This window comes from Anoplopoma fimbria, chromosome 13, assembly GCF_027596085.1.
Source record: "Anoplopoma fimbria isolate UVic2021 breed Golden Eagle Sablefish chromosome 13, Afim_UVic_2022, whole genome shotgun sequence".
NCBI lineage: Eukaryota > Metazoa > Chordata > Actinopteri > Perciformes > Anoplopomatidae > Anoplopoma > Anoplopoma fimbria.
Window position 1 is genome coordinate 26,148,711 of NC_072461.1, and position 21,366 is coordinate 26,170,076.

Sequence of the window (21,366 nt, forward strand, 5' to 3'; positions counted from 1 at the left end):
TCTGGTGTTACTACCTCTACTCCCCCTCCGTGCACTCCATGTGATCTCATAATTGCAAAGCCCACAGGGGCAGGTAAGTGGAGGTCAAACAAAACTTTTTTTTTTTTCTCTCTCTGTACTTCAGCATCTTGGAAGTGAATCATTTTGGAGTCTATCAACACTTACAATCCCTGCAGAATAAAGCTGAATGCAATACCCCCGTAAAATGGTACACATTCCATACATCATATACTGTTAGTAGAGACGGAGAATTGTGTTAAAAGTAATGTTTGTAGTAAAAAATAATCTCTCCCTGGTGCATGTCAGTTTAATCAAGCGTGCAGGCTTCATCCATGAATCAAGAGCTCCTCACTGTTCGGCTCACTTGGCAGCTTAAGCTTCACATCAGACAGGACAGATTTGTCATAATGCCGGAATTGCTGCCAACCCGACACCAATAGGCTTTTTGATCTTGCGCTCCGTCTTACCGTCACCCTTAAACGAGATCTAAAGATAAGTGTGCTTCTTTGTTTGGGGTGGGAATTCACTCCCAACCCCAAAAAAGGAGGCGTTTGCTGACCATTTCCTGGCAGAGTAGCTCAGACTTTGCGTTCCAGCCGCTTCACACTCTGTTGCGAGCTGCCCCAGAGTGTGCTGGAGGTCACGGCCTGATGGAGCCAACCACACACTCTCTACTCACCGGCTGCACCTGGAGATTCTGTCTGTGGAAATCACCAAACAGAAAAGTGCAAAGTGCAAAGTTCTTAGGAGACCTTGTGATCTCTGCCAGAAAGATGGGCAAGGGGGAATCCTTATCTCTCAGCACTCAGCCAGGCACCTTCTTGGCACCTCTCACACTTGGCAACTACATGAACCAACGTACGGCTCTGTCCTCACCTGTCTTCATATCAAAACACGTTCTTACTCACAACTTTTTAAATATAAAGACATGGTCTGCAGCCCTTCACTTCAAACTATGATGCTCTAGGTTCCTGTCTGGGGTCAGTTTTGCGAGGGACAGTGTGTCAATATGCACTCATTACATGCATAGTGTGTTTTCAAAATAGGCAACAAAACTACCTAGTTAGGGTAAGGAGAAGATCGTAGTTGACTAGCGAGTGTCTAACAACTCATGTGACTAGCGTCTTGTGTTACTAGAGATACTAACGACTCATATGACTAGCAAATTCCTAACGACTAATGTGAATAGTGACTCGTGTAACTAACCGTACTTACAATACTAACGACTTTTGAGACTTACATGACAAGCAACTCATGTAAGTAACAACACTAACGAATCTTATGACTAGCAAGTGCCTAACTTTTTGCGCGACTTATGTAACTAACGATACTTAGGACTGACGTTTCAAGAAAATGCCTAACGAGTCATGTAACAACTCACGTGACTAGCGGTAACATTACATTACATTACATTACATTACATTACAGTCATGTAGCAACTTTTTGTTATGTAATGTGACGATACTTACAGGAAGTGTCTTCAACATATGTATTCATGAGAACTAGCGAGTCATATAACCACAGATACTAACGACTCTCCTGTCTAGCCAGTGCATAACAACTCACGTGACTAGCGGCACGCGATACTAACGACTCTTGTGACTAGTGATTGTCTCAAGACTATTGTTTATTAAGTCCAGTTAATATTGTAATAAGTATTAGGTTTTTTCAACAGAAAGGACAAAGCATAATACATACAATACATGACGTAAAAACAAACAAAAAAAAGTACAGTCTGAGTAGTTAAAATAGTACAGTCAGAAACCAAGTAGAGTCAGAGACTAGGATGTATAGTATCAGAACCGACCATATACATTGTGCATCCATAACTTAAGAGTTGTTTGTTTGTTTTGCACAAAGAATAACATGCAGGCAAAAATTACATTTATGCTAAAAATAAGGCTGATATTGATACCAATGCTAATCCCACAGCTAATGTTGTAAAAACTCAAAATGTTGCAGTGCAAGGTTTAATAAACTGTAATACTGAGTCATAACTTCTCTTCAGATTGGTAATACCCCTTCAGGCTTCCCTCAGGTGAGGCCCCTTTGGAAATTATCTCGGTGGTTCATCTAAGAGGCACACCTAGGAGAAGGTAGCCGGAGTTTGGTGAATGGGGGTTTATGGATGGGAGAGAGGCGGGCAGCTGGCTCTCGTGGTATTTGGGGAGGGACAAGGGGGGGAAAGGGGGCATTTCCACTCAACCTGACACAGTATGGATTCTGTTCCCATCCTAATGGAATTGCAGAAATATTTGAGGGGAATCCCATTACGTAGCAATTGGAGTGGTGTAATAATGTACTCACAGTCATTTTCCCACTGCGGTTGGCCTCCTCTCGCTCTGCCAGGGCTTTCAGGAAGTTATCTTTGAGTTCTTTTCCTGCACTTGCCAGTGTCCTGGAAAAGACAACACTCAAACGGTTTGAAATGTTTCTCTTAAGCCTGAAAAAGTCACATGAAGCTCTAAAGGTTCTTTATGGAAGCTTTTCACCTTTTAACATGTAGCTTTGCAGTACTCTAGTATCTCTAGTATCAAAACTCCTCATTGAAATGGAAAACGAGTCAACGTTTGCAGAAGAGAGATATTTCCTTTCCATTTCTTCATGACTTTAATATTTGGGAGCACAATACAACATATACAAGAGCTTCAAATGTATGATTAATGACACATTTAAATAAGTTTCAGCTATGAATACTATGCAGATGCAACAGAAAGGGAGTATTACATGCAATCAAAGTCATGAGATAGCGTCCTAAATACTGGAAAACGACATTTCTTTACCAGTAATTATCATAAATATTGTTGATAAGTGAATGTTATTTATTCTTAAAGAAATCCGAAAACTACAAAGATCATGGAGTATGTCACAGATGCCTTTCCTAATTTCAGTCCAAGGAGCAATATTTTATCAGAGTTTAATGTCTCCATATGACACTGTGGCAGCTTTTTACACACTTGGGGCTGGCCTGTTTCCATGGAAACGTGTTTTTTTGGCGCACACTAGTATAGCCACACCTGAAAAAACACTGGCACTAATATCTGAACAGTTAACACTGCAGTAGGAGCAACAGAACTCTGGCTTGCGTCCAGAATTGACTGTGCAAAACATTCATGCGATCCGCACGGAGGTTAACATGTCAGAGGCCGTAAACAGCTCGTTGGGAAGCGCTCAGTTGTGGTTAAGAATGCAGAAGCAGAAAGAGGGTCATTCATTAAATCACAGTTACGTAGAAGGCCATTATTTCTATTGAATATCTAAACCACTGCATTGGATATTTTTTTATTTTATATCAATGTTTTCCATGTGTGTGCTTTGAATTCATGCCTCAAGTATTTTAACCATGATTCAGAACCATGTGAACAATTAATTCATTTTAAATAACCTAGATGCATATTTGATATTCTGTAGTTTTATGTTTGTACATGTTTTAATCTGATGAAGCCCTGGCGTAATTGTTGTTTTATTATGCATGCTCTTTCCTAACACTACAGGTGCATTGTGGGAACATCTGACCTGCTTGCTTGAGATGGCCATTGGTGAGATTTAATTGCCTTGCTCAAGAATACTTCAACTAACAAAGCACATGGGAAGTGCTGGGTATCACAATCAATTCTTTGATAAATTAACTGAGTTTCAGTACAAATAACAAAGCAGTACCTCTTTGGATAGCTTACTTCCAGAAATATAAAACAAATTAAACCCTTTCTTTTGTTTAACAAAAGCCAAAGTGTACAAGAAAGCTGCACAGCTGCAAAATAACACTCTGAAATGAGCGAAATTATGATTTGAAACTGGACATTAAACAAACATTGAAAAAAGCAAAAACAAAAAGGTCAGTTTTCGATACTTGTTGCTACGGACACAAAAATAGTGCTGAGGTTCAATACTGAAGCAATAATCCCAAACTTCCCTGACAAACACCTGTTAGTTTCAACCCCAATCCCCCTCGTCATAAATCTGTTGCTTTCATGCTGAATATTCAAAACTACAGAATCCAGTTGTGTCTGGTTCGCCGTCCAAAGAAAGTCTGGTTATATTCTACATTAATACCTCCTCAAATCCACTTTCCATACCGAGAACACTTTTAAAAAAGCCCTCGACAGCCACAACAAGCACGAACAAACGCCAAAGCCAATGTCTGCTATTAGCTTAGCTTAACATTACGGTAAAAGAGAACAGGATCTGAATGTTTAAAATGACTAGAATTTGGAAAAGGATTGTAATTTATACTAGTCGTTTGGCCCGAGCCCCCATAATGAAAAGTCTTAGAGGAATCACACAGCGGTAAAAGTGCACGGACAGCACATATTTGGAGGCTGGAACCTCACTCCATCTTCTGAGTGAGTGAAGGATTGCTGCTGGGTCATGGGGGCCGAGGCCCCAAAGTAAACACAGGTGTTGAGGAGGCAAGTGACTGGGGTTACCCCATCCAGTAGCTAAAGCAACACACACAGTCACGGAGAGTGAATAATACTTCAGCGAAACATGTGGACCGCTGCAAGTTTTGAGTTTCACGTCAATTAACAAATTTCTTATCAAGCCTCATTTAGGAGGGATAACAAGAATTGCACTATTAAATGGTGGTTATTAGTGGCTAATGACTAGGTATTAAGCTAGCTGTGATCTAGCCGTGTGGTTTAAGTGTCTTGTTTTTGGATTTGCGGTCAAGGCAGGTGGGCCCTGGCAGAAGTAGTAGAAATGAAGCCAGGAAGCGATGTGAAGGGTCAACACCTGGCTTGTTGTAGAAAAGTACAATCTTTCTAAGAGCATCTGTCCTACAGATATGAAATTACTTTTACAAAGTATATGTGTTGTTGTGGCAGTTTAAAATGGGAAACACCACAGAAAACATCCATCTGAATGTAGACGCTCTGTAAGCGTTTGTGTTAATGCTTCTTGGATACTTAAAGGAGCAGTGTGTAGGATTTGGAGGCATCTAGTGGTGTGGTTGGAGATTGCAACCAACTGAATTTACCCCTCTGCCCATTCCTCACTTTTAAAGACTGATGTAATGTGAGGCAACGTGTCCTCATACAACCGTTTGTATGATATTCTACAAGAAGTTACTCCTCGTTTTTTTTGTGCGTTTCAGCAAAAACGTGTCAATTTCCTCTTGTTACTTGCATACGGTCTTTTCAAAATAAACAAACGTCTTCACTGGAAACTCAGTTAGGTTTAGGCTGCAAAACCACTTAGTTAGGTTAAGTAAAAGATCGTGAAATACTTAGTTAGGTTCGGGAAAAGATCGTGAAATCGTGAAAATATTAAAAGACTTAGTTAGGTGAAATACTTCGTTAGGTTAGGTTTATTAAAAGATCGTGTAATACTTAGTTAGGGTTAGGCCCCAAAGTGTTAAAACAGTAACCATAAAGCACAATGTCTTTTAAAGTACTAAAATGTATCCTAAAATGAATATCGGAACCTGGCCGTGGAGAAAGATGCTCCAGCGATAACTTGTTAAACTTGCAACTAATAGTAAATAAATGCATCAGTCAGTCCAGGTGAGAAACAGTTGTGACAACCCCTGCCATAAACATAGCTGCGTTTCCAGTCCATAAATCACAAATTCTTCTTCACAACCAGAAACTGAATTAAAAACCAATCAACGTGCCTCTTAGTTGTGAAGAAGCTGTTCACTGTGTCATAAACAGGAGTTTATATCACGCTTTGTCCAGCGTTGTTGGGGGTGAACAGCTGTTACTGCATAGCAACTATCCTCTAAGTGTGTTTACACATGTATTTAAACAGATTTACTGAGAGATTTACTCAGCCATTCCAAAGCCCAGGGGCCTTCTTCCTGGACCATGAGCCTCCTAAACTGATGTTTTAAACTATTTATTCTTAGTAACACCATCCAACCCTTCAGACATGTTCTGGATTTTGTGTTTTTGTATTTCCTATATCTTTAGCTTTGACGATTTTTTTCTGCAGATGTACAAATTTATGAATTTTTTGGGACTTACAGCTTTGCTTGAAAATGTAAAACGAGACCTCACAGAATAATGACCTGTCAATTCAACAAGCCACCTGTTCAAAACAAAAAAATGGAGATTTTCTCTCTTTCATTTGGACATTTTCTACATAAACTACAGGTAAATACGGAGGTTAGGGGCTACACAATGTGCTACTTCACTGAAAAACTGCATTATAAGATACAATCCATGTTGTTTTATTTTCAAAAAAAATGTGTTAACATTTAAAAATTGTCTTGTTTCAATTGCAAATGAAATTTCTCAACGATGGCTTTTATTTTATTTATTTTGAATCGTTTTTGATACCTAATCTGACTACCAAAACTTTCCAATTGATATGTAGAAGTGGTTTGTCCACGTCATGGTTTTTGATTTTGTACTCACTTTAAATTTACAGCACCATGACGTGATTATTTTGTTGTGAAGGGATGTAATATTTACATACCATAGTTTGCTTACTCAATGTCAAATCTTATTTTGATTGCTAGGTTTGCAAAGTCAACACAACTGTGTAGAACTTTGTCTGTATATTCCCTCTTGCTTGCACTTTGACGCTTTTATGAGTGCCTGCTGTTCATGTGTTTCCTGCTGCATATGTTCACATCTGTCACCTTAGAATTTGTGTTAACCTAGGTGTCACTGACCTGCAACCACGAGCCATCTCTTTGCTGGACTCAAGGACTAATCCATTATCTGTTTGCACAGCTGAGAGCAGGAGCTGAGAGGAGGAACTGTACTTATTACAGAGAAATAGTAAAGAAATTCAATATACTGTTGCACTTTGCTCCGAGCCCCAACTTTTTGTGCAATTTCATCACCCTTGCCAAACAAACTTGATCCGTATCGGGTTGTGTTGTCTTTCACACGTGCAAAAATTTGCTACATCAAATAAATCCCAGCATAATTAATGGAATGTCATTAAAAAGTTATTTGAGGTAGGAGTGGGGGGCTAGCATTCCTTCTTAATTCGTCGCCTTCGTTTTGCAAATAAATATTCAGCAAACGGACAAATTGTGTTTTTCTGAGGGATTTTCATTTCATGACGCGTAACAGATGTTGCGCTTTGAAATCATTTCTTCTTTTACTCCTCGAGACGGATTGAAGCTTTCATTAGCCTGCAGCTTTTTCGACAGTATGGCAGATGGGAACTCTCAATAATACTGTGATTTCTTAAGAAGCAACACATACTGTACCAGAATATTTTTCCTCAGAGTGCTTGGGAAAAATAATCTTATAGAAAATATTATTTTGGGCCGGTGGACGTCGAGGGAAATTCCACACAGCATGACAATTTACTTTATTTTGGGCTTTTTCTAAAATCCTCTGTCACCTCTGATTACAATGAGCCGAGTGTATCAGTTACACATGTGCTATGCATGATATTCTACCTGAGCTCTCTTTGTGTATTGTGGCCACCTCGGCTCTCGGGGGTTGGGGAGGTTGCACATTGCGCATTGCCTGCCTGCGAGGTGCTCGTGCGTTTGAAGGGGGGATCAAAGGAATCACTGTCATCTTTTTCATACCGAGCTCTTATTGAAGCAAAATTAGATATATTGCATTTGGGGGATCATGCAGTGATGGATACGACGGTCCAAACACCGGGAGTCAGGAGTGAAATCCGATGTGCAGGTTTGGAAAGAGCTAGAGGAAAGTTCAAAATTTGGAGAAAAATAATATCTACTGCGATGTAAGTCCCTGAACGAAAGAACAAGCTGGCGTCCCTGTCTGTCCTGCACATGTTAAAAGTGTGGTTTCTTCCTCATCAGTTCATTAGCTTTCATTGGGATTCAAAGCAACACATGTGAAACCATTTAAAAGTATTTTTCAGCTGCTGATTAGCGAAGAATTTCCTAAACAACAAAATTGGGATAGATCTTTTTCTTATTTCTGGTTACATCCTAGAATATTCAAGAGTTGGTACTCAAATCTTGACCAAAACTACGGAGTCATGCTTATGCTCCAGAATCTATTCCAACAATGTGACAAACATTAAAACTACATATTTGCAGACCTTGCCATTAAGGCTTAGCAAGGTGCTATTGGCAACCATTTTGAGAAAATTGGCAACCAATTCTTGTCCTTTTTAATCATAAAAAATAGGGGAGCAGCAAACAGCAAAACATGCACGTTAAAATAAAAATGTTGCTGTACGTCCTTTGATGCGTTTACTCGCGTGCACACAGGCATGTGTTTAGAGACAACGGTGAAGCAAATGAGGTTGTTTGACTTTGAGGTTTTATTCAATTACTGTGATAAACACTTAATTCTTTCATGTCAAAATTTCTTTATTAAGCTAATGTTTTACTTACAAATAATGGCTAACATATTCTAAGTTTTGGCAACTACAAACGGAGGCCTGGTTGCAACCCTAGCAACCACTTTTAAAAGTTAATATGGAGCCCTGTATTAAGAGACCCTGTCCTCCAGACGCGGCCCTATGGAGAGCTTAACTGACCACGCAATCCATCATACACATCCTACATCCAGAAGTACAAAGGAGAAGATGAAGGTTCGGACTTTAGCCTGATTAGAAGAATTATAAGATGTGAAAGCCACTTCCTCCCCTTCATCAAAGGCACTAAAGGGATAATACTCTAGGTTTAGCTCAAAGCAAGGCGGTTTCAATCAAACATGATCAAGCGCCTGAGTGTGAGGATGCAGACCGTGATAGATTAGACGACTAAAAGTAAGAAAACACTCAGATATCAGTAAAAGCTGAGTACAACTTGATCTATAAGGTTTAACAGTTTGAAAAATTAGAGTATTTTATGACAGCCATTTGAAATTGCTAACTTTTTTTTTTTTATGCTCAAATCAATACATTAGTATGCACCTTCTGGTGTACCGTCGGCGTTTTGGCCGTCACCATCTTGGCTTTTTGGCTTTTTTAAACCATAATTTACTAAATGAACATCATGCTGTATTGAAGAAGACTTGAAACTAGAGATTGAGACCATAAACTCATGTTTACAATGTTTACTGAGGGAATAAATCAAGAGAGAAGTAGAGTCATTTTCTCATAGACTTCTATACAACCAGAGGAGTCGCCCCCTGATGGACAGTAGAGAGAATGCAGGTTTAAGACACTTCCACATTGGCTTCACTCTTCAGAACCGGAGATTGTACTTTACTTAAATCTACTTTTTGCCAGGAATTATTTTTCATTTTAATAGTTGAGTCACAATTTAGCAGGAAAGCATCATGAAATAATGAGAAAAATATTTTTATAAAATACTAAATTATGCTGATTGTATTTTCATTGTGTGTATGCAACAGCACATAGATTCTCTGTAACTCTATCATTCAGTGTTGCAACAGATTATGAATGTAAACATGTCTTGAGTCGATCCTCTGGAGCAGCAGAATATTTTAATTGATCGTATTGGCTAACACATGGCTGATCAAAATCTGATGCTTTCTTTACCGTGCCATAACAACAACAAGCTAAATTATGCTGCTATTTCGATATATTTTCTTTGCTTTTGCCTTTAACCTAATGTATACTTGTTAACCATTCTTTCCAGAGAGAAGTGATCAATTTAGTGGTATGTTTTTTTTGTAACCGTTTCAAATCTGTAACCAGTTCTTAGTATTCATCCTTGCAACCGGCTGGAAAATCTGATTTTTCCTTGAATGTATTCCCAAGTAGATTAAAAGATTAAGAATTCAAGTTTGATTTAGATCCCATTTACACCTGTTATTACTCTTGCAACATATGTGGGGATAACCTTTTTTTTGGATGTCTTACATCTAGCCAGCGAGTGAGAGCAGAAGTTTCATTAATCAAGTCATTAATATTAAATATGGAATGACTTGTTCAATATGGAAACATCCAAGTCAAACAACAGCTTGTTATTTATTAGCTGCTGCACCAGCTGGTCCTAAACTGGTGTACATGTTGATCTATGTGCTGCGTGGTGGGATGTGGTGGCGAGCTTAAGCCTGGCAGGAAGTGTGTCTCTGGACGGAGTTTGCACACCCGTCCCGAAATCACAAAGAGCAAGGGGAGGCAATTGGCTTGACAGCACATGTAATAGAGACTGCAAAACCTCGTCGCCCGAGGGCCCTCGGCCAGAGCTGCAGTCGTGGAGAGTGGCGGGGGTTTGGCTTCTCTAAAAAACGAGCCTGGGATCAGCTTTGTGAGGCTCCTCATGTCGGTCACATCCACAATCTTATTTTCGCCCGAGCATCTGGAGGTTGGATCCGCGGTGAAATGTACTCACTGTGCGTGTTCGTGGCACTGGTTTTACTTGGCACAGCGAGTGATAGCTCTCTTTTAATATAGAGTAGAGAGAGAGAGAGAGAGAGAGAGAATTCTTGAGGTGGACTGTAAAAAAAAAAAAAAACGCAGCAGCACAATGGACAATGAGCGTGGCTGTGGTTTGGACTGTGGGGAGATCGCGGGGAGCCTGATGGAAACCTCGCTGGGCTGCCGTGAGCACGCGAGGTCAGGACATATGCTGACATGGACTTCTGGGCCGGGGCCGGAGCAGAGAGGAAGCTGAGGCCTCGCGTCTGCTCAGCAGTGCTCCCCTTGTTTGTCTCCGACTCGATATCAAATGTTATTGTTGTACGAGATAAAACACAATGCTATCAGGACTTCTTATATGGGTGTCTTTTGTCGAGAAGTGTATGTTCTGCTACCAATCCAGAATGAAATCCACTGGTTAGATGCAAATCAATTCAGGCCCTTGACAGATCAATAAAGGTGCAACTTATAACATTTGTATATTAAGTTCCTTATAATAAGGGTTAGTTAATAGGTATTAAAGCCCTCAAAAGTCCTGATTATATGCATATTAACATGAGTATATATTAATATGACTATATAAGTATTAAAATAGCATTATAAACATTTATTGTTAGATTATTTGACATTATAAACGCTTAACAACATTAATAAATGCCTAATAATTGTTTATAATAGGATTACAAACACATTTATTAGTTTAACTTACTTGTTTATTAGATCATTGTTAAACTTTACTAACCAGTTTTGTTACTTTATAAAGATTAACACATGCATTTATCAGCAGTTAACTTATTAACGGTTAACAATGCTTCTTGCAGGTGCCGGATCTAAAGCAAGAATAATAACTTTAATAAATGTGTTTGTATTGCTATGTATAAACAATAATAAGAACCTCAAAATGCTGTTATTAGCGTTCTTAACAAGTCTATAAACCATTAACAAGTCCCAATAAATGTCTTATAATCTGACAAAATGTGTTTATAATGCTATTATCAAAACTTATACAGTCTTATTAATGCATAATAATGTTAATAAGCATCTCATAAGGGCCGTATTACCTGTTAACCAACTCTTATAACAAGGACATTAATATAAAGTTCACATTTTGATAGTTAAAAATCCAAAGATTCGTAATCAAATAACTGGAACTCGAGTGTTACCAGATAAACTACTCATTCACTTGTTAACATACATCACTTTTTGCTAAAACCAGAGAAGATAAATGATCGGATCAGTCTCAGCTTAACAAATCCTGGTATTTTACCAAAATTGAAGGCGGCCTTCAGAACCCCACCATGTTGTTTTCCTATTTGTTGATTCTGACTCCCCGCTCAGCTTCCCCCTAACCAAACAACCGCACAACAGACTAAGCATCCCATTCATTCAAGTATTGTATTTCACTTATGTCTGATGAGAGCACCAGGCCTTTTGTTTGGTCTTTTAACCAACTACCCCCCTTACCCCCTTTCACAGCCGAGCTGTCAGGAGCAGAGTGTTGTCCTTAAGAATGAGACAGGGCAACAACAGGGCAACATCTGATTAGCATTCACGGCCCTATCTCCACTCCCTTGGTATTTTATTACCACAGGTGCAGGGGCATTCATTGATCAGATGCACGCTACAGGCGAGGTTAGCCCTTAATTGAAAACAGCTCTATTTATACACCTGCAGGCACTAAAGGTCTCCAAGAGAGCACGGGGAGGTTGAAAAGAAGAGAAAGGGAAGAGGGGGCGGGGGGGGGGTGGAAAACACAGAGCAGTGACAGAGCGGTGAAAAAAGACATGCCTCTGGGAGACATAGGTTAAGGCCTACAGGGAAGGCGAAATGCATTCCCAAAACAGCATGGCTGCCCAGTGCCAGGGGAGGATCAGTGAGCAGGTGCAAAGGTCTTTAGGGTTGTACACATCTTTAAAACAAAAAACATTTCCATTTGTTGAAAGAGGCATAAATAAATGCAAATCAAAGTGCACGACTTAGTTTTTTTTGCCTTTGCTATAGCCCCGAAACAACAACTACATCGAGTTTGTTTACCGCACAGCTGCCAGTTGCTGTGGCAACACTTGTTTTTTTTTTGGTCAGAACACTGTACTGATTGTGCTCGAGCCACTTTGCAGGTGGTACATTGCATCCTTGGAACTGGTGTTTTCACAATGTGACCATAGCAGGAGGTCAGGGGGGGTCACGTTGGTGGAAGTCCAATCAGAAGAAGAAAAAGAAAAAACCACAGAGGAAAGAGCAATCTGCATTTAGACAGAAAGAGAGTGTGGGGGGGGGGGGGGGGGGGGGGCAGCTCAAACTTGTAGTTTTTGATGGAAAAGGTCTGCAAACGCTGTTTTTTTTTTTACCTGTCTTGTCAAAGTCTTTTGCAGGATGTCACATTTCAAAGTGTGGGAAAGCTGTTAATTAGTTCAAAACTCATGAATAAAAAAAAGATCTGTTTGCTTTAGATATATAATCTATATAAATAGAATAGGAGTAGATCGGATATTGAAATGTCTTCTGTGGTCATTTGACTGGCGATTGCTGTTAGTTGCTATGGTGACAACGCACGCTAGTGGACGCAGCTCCGGAGACGGCTGGCCGGCTAGTTAGTTGCAGCCACTGGTCACCAGTCTCCATGGTGGAATTTGCAAGCTTGATAAATCTACCATGCTAATGTTACACTGGTTACAGAAACAGAGCCAAACAAAGAACAACCAACAAGCTTTCAGTCTGCAGATCGCTGTTTGTTCCCCGTGTGAAACCAGAACCTTGATTTATTTGTCACGTCACAATGCATTCTTCAGTTACGGCACTTCCACACTTATTTGAACCCAAACAACAATCTTTTCCTAAACCTAAACTAAGTTTCTCCTGTGGAGACGGAAGTGAACATTGTAAACATGAGTTTATGGTCTCAATCTCTAGTTTCAAGTCTTCTTCAATACAGCATGATGTTCATTTAGTAAATGATGCTCCATTTAGAGTCAAACAGACCATAAAGCAGGGTACGCTTTAGGGCGGGGCTTACTGTGATTGACAGATCACTCCTCCCCATTCCAAATATGGTAACTCCAGTTTATTGGTTGCAAAAAGAACAACACGGGAATGGCAGTAATCCAAGATGGCGCAGCTAAATCGCCAAACTCAAGGCTTCAAAGCGGCAGTCCATAAACCAATGGGTGACGTCACGATGTTCACTTCAACTTCCTCTATACGGTCTGAAGCAGTAAACTGAACAGTTCTTTTACCCACACTTCACTCTCAGATCACATGTCCACTGACAAAAGTGTGCGAAAACCTCACAAACAGCAGAAGAATCATAAATGTATTATAGAAAATTACACAAATTGGCTATGAGCTGTGATTTACCTTGAACAGGATCACATTTTTACATAATTTAAACCCTGCAGGTCAATTACCTTGGAGAAGATTCATAAAACAGGTGCCGCTGTCCAGCTCAAGAACAACAGACTGTAAAACTGTTACGAGTCTTTTCCAGCAATGACCGATTATTAACGCAGCGTTTTCATCCGTCTGCTGCAGAGCGCTGATGAATAACAAGCTACTCTATAACTGATAATGGCAAAAGTCCCATACGAGTGAGCCAGGAGGGGCTATTTTGAGACTGTTTCATACTTGAAGCAAATATTTCCGTATAATTAAAAGTGACCTGGGTAGATTGGACATGTTTCAAACCTGAAATGAATTTCTACTCTCTTTGTTTCAAAGAAATATGTTCTGGTTCATGTCAAATTTGATGTAAAATGGCCAAATGGAAGCAGCTCTGCTCCCTTATTACACGTGTGGTGTTCACACTCATTAAACGTGAGCCTGGTTAAGACAAAGTTACATTGACTTTGCATTTGTAGCCTGTGTGGCTTTGTTATTATTGGGTCAAAATTTTAAAAGGAACATTCCGGTGAAGATTTATCTTTGGAGTATCAAATATTCATGTGTATGCTTGACAGCTGGCTCTGAGATTACGGCTGAAATTTATTAATCATGTAATATAATAATAATTATGTAATAATGCATTATATTCCTTTGCTTTATTCCACATCATAAGTATAGAACTGTAGACATGGACTTGCAAAAATAATGTCAGTATTATTGATGCTGATACTTGACCTTATAAGTCAAAATAAAAAGCTTTTGTAATGTGTGATGGTTATAAAGCATTATGAATATTTCTGGGTGCCTATTACTATGATTTTGCAGGTCTTTATGCAGAATCTAACGCATCATAAGTATGTTTATAATGCATTATAGACAAAGGTGTCGTAGAAAGTGCAATCTTTTTTTGCACGTTGATACAATAAATTTTTTTGCACGTAAATAAGAACGTATTTGACTACAAAGCGTGTTGTTGTTTTTTCTTTCAACCACAGGAGCCAAAGTGCTCTTTTGTAAAACGTTGTCTAAGCAGTAATACAAGACAGATGCAGTCATTTAAAAAGGTGTAAGAGCAAAGAGGCTCAGAGCTAACGATGCTAACAGAGCTAACAGGGTTTACTTGCATGAGAGCAGTGAAGAGCGGCGGCTTTGAGCCCACCGGTGGGGCGCGCCCACGTGCACTAACATGCACTAAAATCACGCATGGCCAGCCCGGCTATGTCAACAAAGCAAGGAGAGGCTCTGATAACAACACACACACACACACACACACACACACACACACACACACACACACACACACACACACACACACACACACACACACAATGGTTGTTTGCTTCTATATAAATGTTCAGAATGTTAAATACAGCTCCTTTAAAATGTTTTAGATGCTTTATTTTGATGTGATTTTTTGATGTGAACTGTTGTGAATCCAAAATGAGAAGCTACCTTTCAAACCCACACTGAGGTGAGTATTTCACACTAAATAAATATGATTTTTGGTGGATGATTCCTTTAAAATCAATCGGACTGGATGCTGTCAACATGGACTCTCTGATCCAGTACCTCACACACAGTGAGGACCGTCACAGACAGCCTTTGAAACCCTCCATGGATGTAGAATCTTGATGGAGATGGAGCAGACTACTGGTTGTATATAAAACATCCCCGTGTTCCCGTACAACATCTCCCTGGATCCTGTTGGGACAAGATGAAAGGCTTTTGTGGCCCTAATATCACTGTGACTGCAGGTGTGGAGGCTCCCATTTCACCTGTGTCACTGATGTTCACAGACGTTTGGATGAGGGAGTGGGGGGGGGGGGGACAAGAAGCAAGACATCTGCACGTTTGGATAAGCATCTGAGGGTTCAATCAGATTCAACACCTAGCAGGTAGATGTTTGGATACCTCCGCAATCCTGCATGTGTGTGTGTGTGTGTGTGTGTGTGTGTGTGTGTGTGTGTGTGTGTGTGTGTGTGTGTGTGTGTGTGTGTGTGTGGTGAATGGTCTTATTTGGAGTCTGTTCTGGCTTGTCATCAAAGGGGGAAACCACAACCACATGGCTTTATCAAGACTGAGAACAATATCTGTGTGATCATTTTCCCTCAGGAGGGGCAGTTTATAGAGGACTCCAGTTTGTAGTTCTGTCATCGGGCGTGTTTATGTTACGCATTTTGATTTGAATTCAGACGGACGGGGCAGGCCTCGTTAAAAGAGAGAAAAAAGAAAAAAAAAGCCTTGTTTCGTGTAGGACACGGACTTTGAAGAATTACCTCCCATTTATCCTGTCTTTTGTAAAACGCAATCATAAAAGGATTATACAAGCTGCTCCGACCGCTACCGCACCGGATGCAGCTATAAAAGATTCAGACTTTATGACCTGTCATGCCTTGATTAGCAGAGCAGAGCTTCAGCCCCAAAAGAAATGTGTTTTACATGTTCCTCTAGTGGCTGCAGGAAGACAGAGATCCTGTCTCAGAAAAACACGGGACGGAAGAAAAAGATGTTGTGAACTATATTTTGGATGTTAAACATATATTATAGATTTTATTGTGTTGCTGAGGGGTCACTGAGAGTCAAATATGGTCTATAATAATCGTCAGTCTTTGCTCTGTTGGTCGGACAAAACATGCAAATTGAAGACCTCACAGTTGGCTCTAGGAGTTTGTTAATGGCACTTTATCCCCTTTTTTTTTAGCATTTCATAGAATAAACAGCTCATCAATTAATCGGGAAAATAATCTGCAGATTGCTGGATAAGGAAAGTATTGGTTAGTCGTGGTCCTAAACTCGACACTCGCTGTGGTTAATCTCAACTATCAGGAAACTCTAGTATCCAGTAAAAAAAGAGCATATATAACTTTTAGAGATGCTCTGATCATGTTCTTATGATTGCCAATCATCGATTCGACGATACAGAATGTTTTTGTTGTTGTTTTGCTAGTTAGCAGCTGGTCTACAAGCTATACAATGAACTACATACTTCTATTGTTTGATTCACAATCATCAAAACAGGTTGATATGATGGTCCCTGAAACCTTTACCGGCAGCTGAAAACAACACAACCACACCTACTCACACGCTTTTCAGTCCCAACATAGACAGTATTATTCACTGCACATAGCCTAACAATAACAACTATAACATCATTCTTAATCAGAGCCCACAGGGCAGGTTTCTCTTGTTCGCTTGTTTTGCTCAACAAAGGATCAAAATCCACCAGATGGAGAGCATTATTTCCTTCTCATTCTTTTTTTTTGTGAGTACACAACTTTTTTTTAACATCTTGGAAATTTAAAATCACGCAAAACACCTTTGTCGATAGAGGAAAAATATAAATCCTCTAATAAGTTAAATGAAAAAAAGTGGATAATTTATGTCAAGGCCGTGTTTTTCGTCACATTCTTTTACAAAAATACGGCCTGAGATATAGGATCTGGTCTGGAACTGAAAGTGCTAACACAGAAACTGATGGCAGCTTCCACCACAACACACTAATTCACGGGAGAAGACAGAAGGTTTAAAATATTATTCTTTCACATTGAACGAGAAGTGAATACAAATGAACCGCAGAACACTAACACAGAGAGGCAGGGAGCAGGAGAGGAACTTTTTCTTCTGCTAGCCACAGCAGAGATTGATCCCAAAATCCAGCGACCACATTGAGATATTCAGAGTATAACAGAGCCTCCTGGTGTTCTAACATTAGACTGAGTTGGCGTTGGCGTTGCCTGTTGGACAGTATCTTCTGTGAGCATTGAACTCACATTGGCCGGCTCCTGCTGTAGAAAGTGTTGCTCTTCGCGGCCTCGGCAGCCTGAGCAGCTGCTTTCTTCTCCTCAAATTCCTCCCTGCTCAGGACGGTGCCCTTGTGGCCGTGCTCCACCAGCTTACGGGCCAACTCCCTGCTCTGCGAGAGAGAGAAAAGAGGAGGAAGAAGAGGAGTCAGTCGAGGAGAGAGGGGGATACAGCCTGCAGTCAGATCTGGAATTTTTTTGGCATTTGGCAGTGCTATTTTTTTTATTACTATTAAATGTCAGAAAGTAGTAAGGAAGTGCCTGTAACAATTGTTAGAGCTGGAGGTGATCCGTTCTGTCTGCCAAACAGCCCGAAAACCTACAGATATCCAATTTGCAAAGATGTGAAACAGAACTGCAGCATTTCATCACCTTTTAGAAGCTGGAACCTGAGAATATTAGTGCACGTCTGCTTGACAATTGATTTAAAGAATGGTTTTTTTTTTCTGCTGATCCACTAACTGATGAATCAGTGGGTATTTTAAATGAAGCACATACAGTATATCCAGTTTATATCCAGTTTTTGCAACAGCCTGAATAAACCGTGTCTTCTTCTAAATGATGTTCCCATACAGCTTAACTACAGTCTCAGTTAGGTTTGGAAGGAAACGTGTTTTCTCACGGATTAAAGTCGCAGTTTTTTAACAATGTGAAACATGTAGTTAACACGACACAAAACTACATCGTTAGGTTTTGTTGGCTGGAACTGACTATGAAATCGCAAAGAATGTAAACAACAAGAAACATAACAAGTGTTAGTTTAAGAAAAAGACTGGCTGAAAATGACAAGGAAATTGAAACAAATTTGTGGAAAAAATTAAAACACATTAAAATCATTAGATGGTTTGCCTAAAAATGACTACACTAAATACAGAACAAAAATACTTTGCGAGGTTTACGCAGTAGAAGTACTTTGTTATCAAAGGGACATGAACGTCTTCTGAGTGAAACAAGTTTTTTTTACTTCCACACACACTTAAAATGTATTTCTGATCCGTCAAAAACTTTATCCACGACAAAATACATTTTCCTCGCTACACAATTCACAATGCAGTGTTGTTTTAAGGGAACCTAATGTCCCAGTTCAGCAATCACAGAGTACTAACCAATGTAATTTGAATTCTTGTCAGCCAATAGGAATAAGGATCTACTCACCAATCTGGCCTTTAGTTTAAAATTGTTATTTAAAGTCCCTCCCTAAAATATGGAAGTGATATAGTTTAGTTTTATGGATTTAGTGTGATTTCATGCCTACACACAGGTCAATTTGTTTCTTAGTGTGTGTGTGTGTGTGTGTGTGTGTGTCCCATGTGTCCGTTCCTCTGCGGGGATTGTTAGCTACATTATTCCAATCACCGTTTCACAGACCCGCCGTCATTACAGCCATAAAGTCATCATCTAAAAACCAAATCTTGCCGTCAAATCCTGTGGCTTGTCAGATCAAAGCTTGGGCCACATGTCCTTCTACCCGAAGTCCCAGCGGCCGGGGCCTGCGTCCACACCCCGAGAGGAAAAGTTATATTTTCCTTCAACTTTGATGTGGCTCACCAGAAATGAGTCCTCAGACATTTGCCGGTCCTAAAATTGGCTCGAAAATCATTGTCTTTATTCTCAAGGCTCATTGAATAACTCTGTTTCAATGAGTCGCTCCTTGAAGCCGACACACCAGGACTTCAACTTAATACTCACAAAACATTGTAGTAAAACCTCTTTACAAACGTAGTTCACCATCATAGTGTGACAAGTCCGGATTAACAGCAAAATGACGTTTATAATTAGCAGATTTATCAGAACAAAGGCCTTATCAGCGTGACTGTGCAGGTGAGGTGACCTGGGCCGACTGTGGAGTGTCACAACACGGGGGGGACTGAGTTTGATAGTGACTGACTGCAGCTGATTATCAGCTCAGATATGGGTTGTCCTCTTCTCTTGTGTGGACACAGGTGTTCAAACAAAGTGGCCCACTGCAGCAGCCGGGCACGCCATCCACAAGTGTGCCATCTGCTGGGCAAAAAGCAAGATTGCACATTTTTCAAATTCAAGCCTTTCTGGAACTATTTGTAAATCTTGTGGAATCTGTTTAGGACCGAAAACCAGAAGGAAGCTACGTCAAAGAATACAAATGTGATTAAGAGCTCCTCTGTTAACATGAAGCTGTAACTTCCTCTTAATAAAATCAAAACAAAAATCATTATTTCCATTTCATAAGATACATTTCATTCAAACCACTATAGTGACTTAAATATGTCTTTGTGTTCTTCTCAAAAGACATCTTAACAAAAGACGAACCATCACATCTAGCACTATTTATTTAGTTTCTACTTGAAATTTGAGTGAAAGACATTTTAAATAAGGATTGGTGGAAGACCCATTAGATTAAACCCACTATGACCAAACCTATGTGTGACTGCCACCTAGGGTGCAACCATATGCACTACATCAAGAAAACCTTTCTCCATGACAAAGCCAGCATTTATGCCACCATAGTTACACTGCATTGACAAAACAACACAAGTTAATGCGTACTACTATCAAGTGTAAAAGGAACAACTAGAATTGTATTAAAACGCCTACTGCAGGCCCCTTTAACTGCATTTAAGTTTGGTAAGTTACCACTAAATTCCTAATTTTGAGTATAAAGAGGACCACACATTTTTTTTTTTTCTTTTTTTTTTTTTTTTTTACAGAATGACTCACTTTCAGGTAAAATAAATCCATTTGGGTGACTTTGGAGTCGAGATAATCCTCATAGACCCTAAACTGTGCTACAGTGTCGTGGAAGCGTGCGGCTGTGCTGCTGAACTCCATCTCCAGGCTCTCTGTGTTGTACAAGGCTGCTATGACAACCAACCTTTTTTTTTTTTCAAACAACTTTATTGTCCCGTTGGTGTCAAACATATCAGGGCCCATGCATCCAGTTTTAAATACATTTTAGCACACTTTTTCTGTTAAATTCTAATTATTTTACCATTATCTGTGACTTTGATGAAACATGCGAGGCAAACTAAGCAAACTAATTTCTTATAGTTACATAAAAAACATTTCAACAGCCATTAATGCTAATAAATGAAACTCATCTTGGCTTATTGTCTAATGTCAATTTTTGAGTATTGGTGTACTTTTTATCAGACCACAAATGAGACAAGAATTAGCTTTAACTAGCTGGCAGACACCAACTAACATAACTACTCACTCCAAATAAACCAGCTGTGCATGGAGAAAGTATAGAAAATAAGTAAAAGTGGACAAAACTTCTAGAGGTTAAGCCTTCGGGTGTGTGACACAACCTTTTGCTTTGTTAATCATTTAATTAAACTCATTTAGGTTCAAAGTTTCAAATCCACTGATCACAGGTGGAAAAAAACACATGTCCTCTCTACTGTCTGTCAGTATCTATGAAAACTTGATAAACTTCACTCTCAATATAGACTTTGTATTGAGCCCAACTTAGATTAATGCACGAGATGACAAAGTGATCCAGTCCCATGATGTCAACCCATGAATCCTGGCAAACCCAGACTATATCTGCCACCTTTAGACTGTAAAATACAGAATTAAATGTCCTGTGGGAATGTTCAGTCGGCTCCATTTACAGAAACGCTGTGACTCTTGGCTGTCATTATGATCTTTTACTATAATTTTGTTTAATTTTCTCACTCAGCGTGACTTTTAATGGCGCTGCAATGACGTCCGTGGAAAGTGAGGTAATGATTTTTTTTGCAAAGAAAATTGTTACGAGCGTTGCTTTCACGAAACAGCCGTGTCATTTACAGACAAAATGAGCGGAAGTGGAGGCAGATGGCGAGGCAGGGTGACGAGGGGAACCTGCTCCTTCAAGAGCAACGCAAAACAAAGACTGTCACGCAAGCTTCATCACATCTCTGAGGTCACAGTGTTTGTCTTACCTAGAAATAAAGACCCGCTTCATTATTTAGCACCATGAATAATACATGCAAAACCTTTG

At 39.7% G+C, this 21,366-nt stretch overlaps 1 protein-coding gene across 1 annotated transcript in view; it reads right to left on the reverse strand.

Annotated features, from left to right (window-relative positions):
- Positions 1–20,210, reverse strand: part of cfap299 (cilia and flagella associated protein 299) — a 76,570-nt gene extending 56,360 nt beyond the window's left edge. The window contains exons 1-3 of the mRNA XM_054611658.1: positions 20,100–20,210; positions 17,373–17,515; positions 2,308–2,398 (exon numbers count right to left, since the gene is read on the reverse strand). Of these exons, the coding sequence (XP_054467633.1) occupies positions 2,308–2,398; positions 17,373–17,515; positions 20,100–20,210 (345 nt within the window). The remainder of the gene's footprint in view (positions 1–2,307; positions 2,399–17,372; positions 17,516–20,099) is intronic.
- Between the last annotated feature and the right edge of the window lie 1,156 nt (positions 20,211–21,366).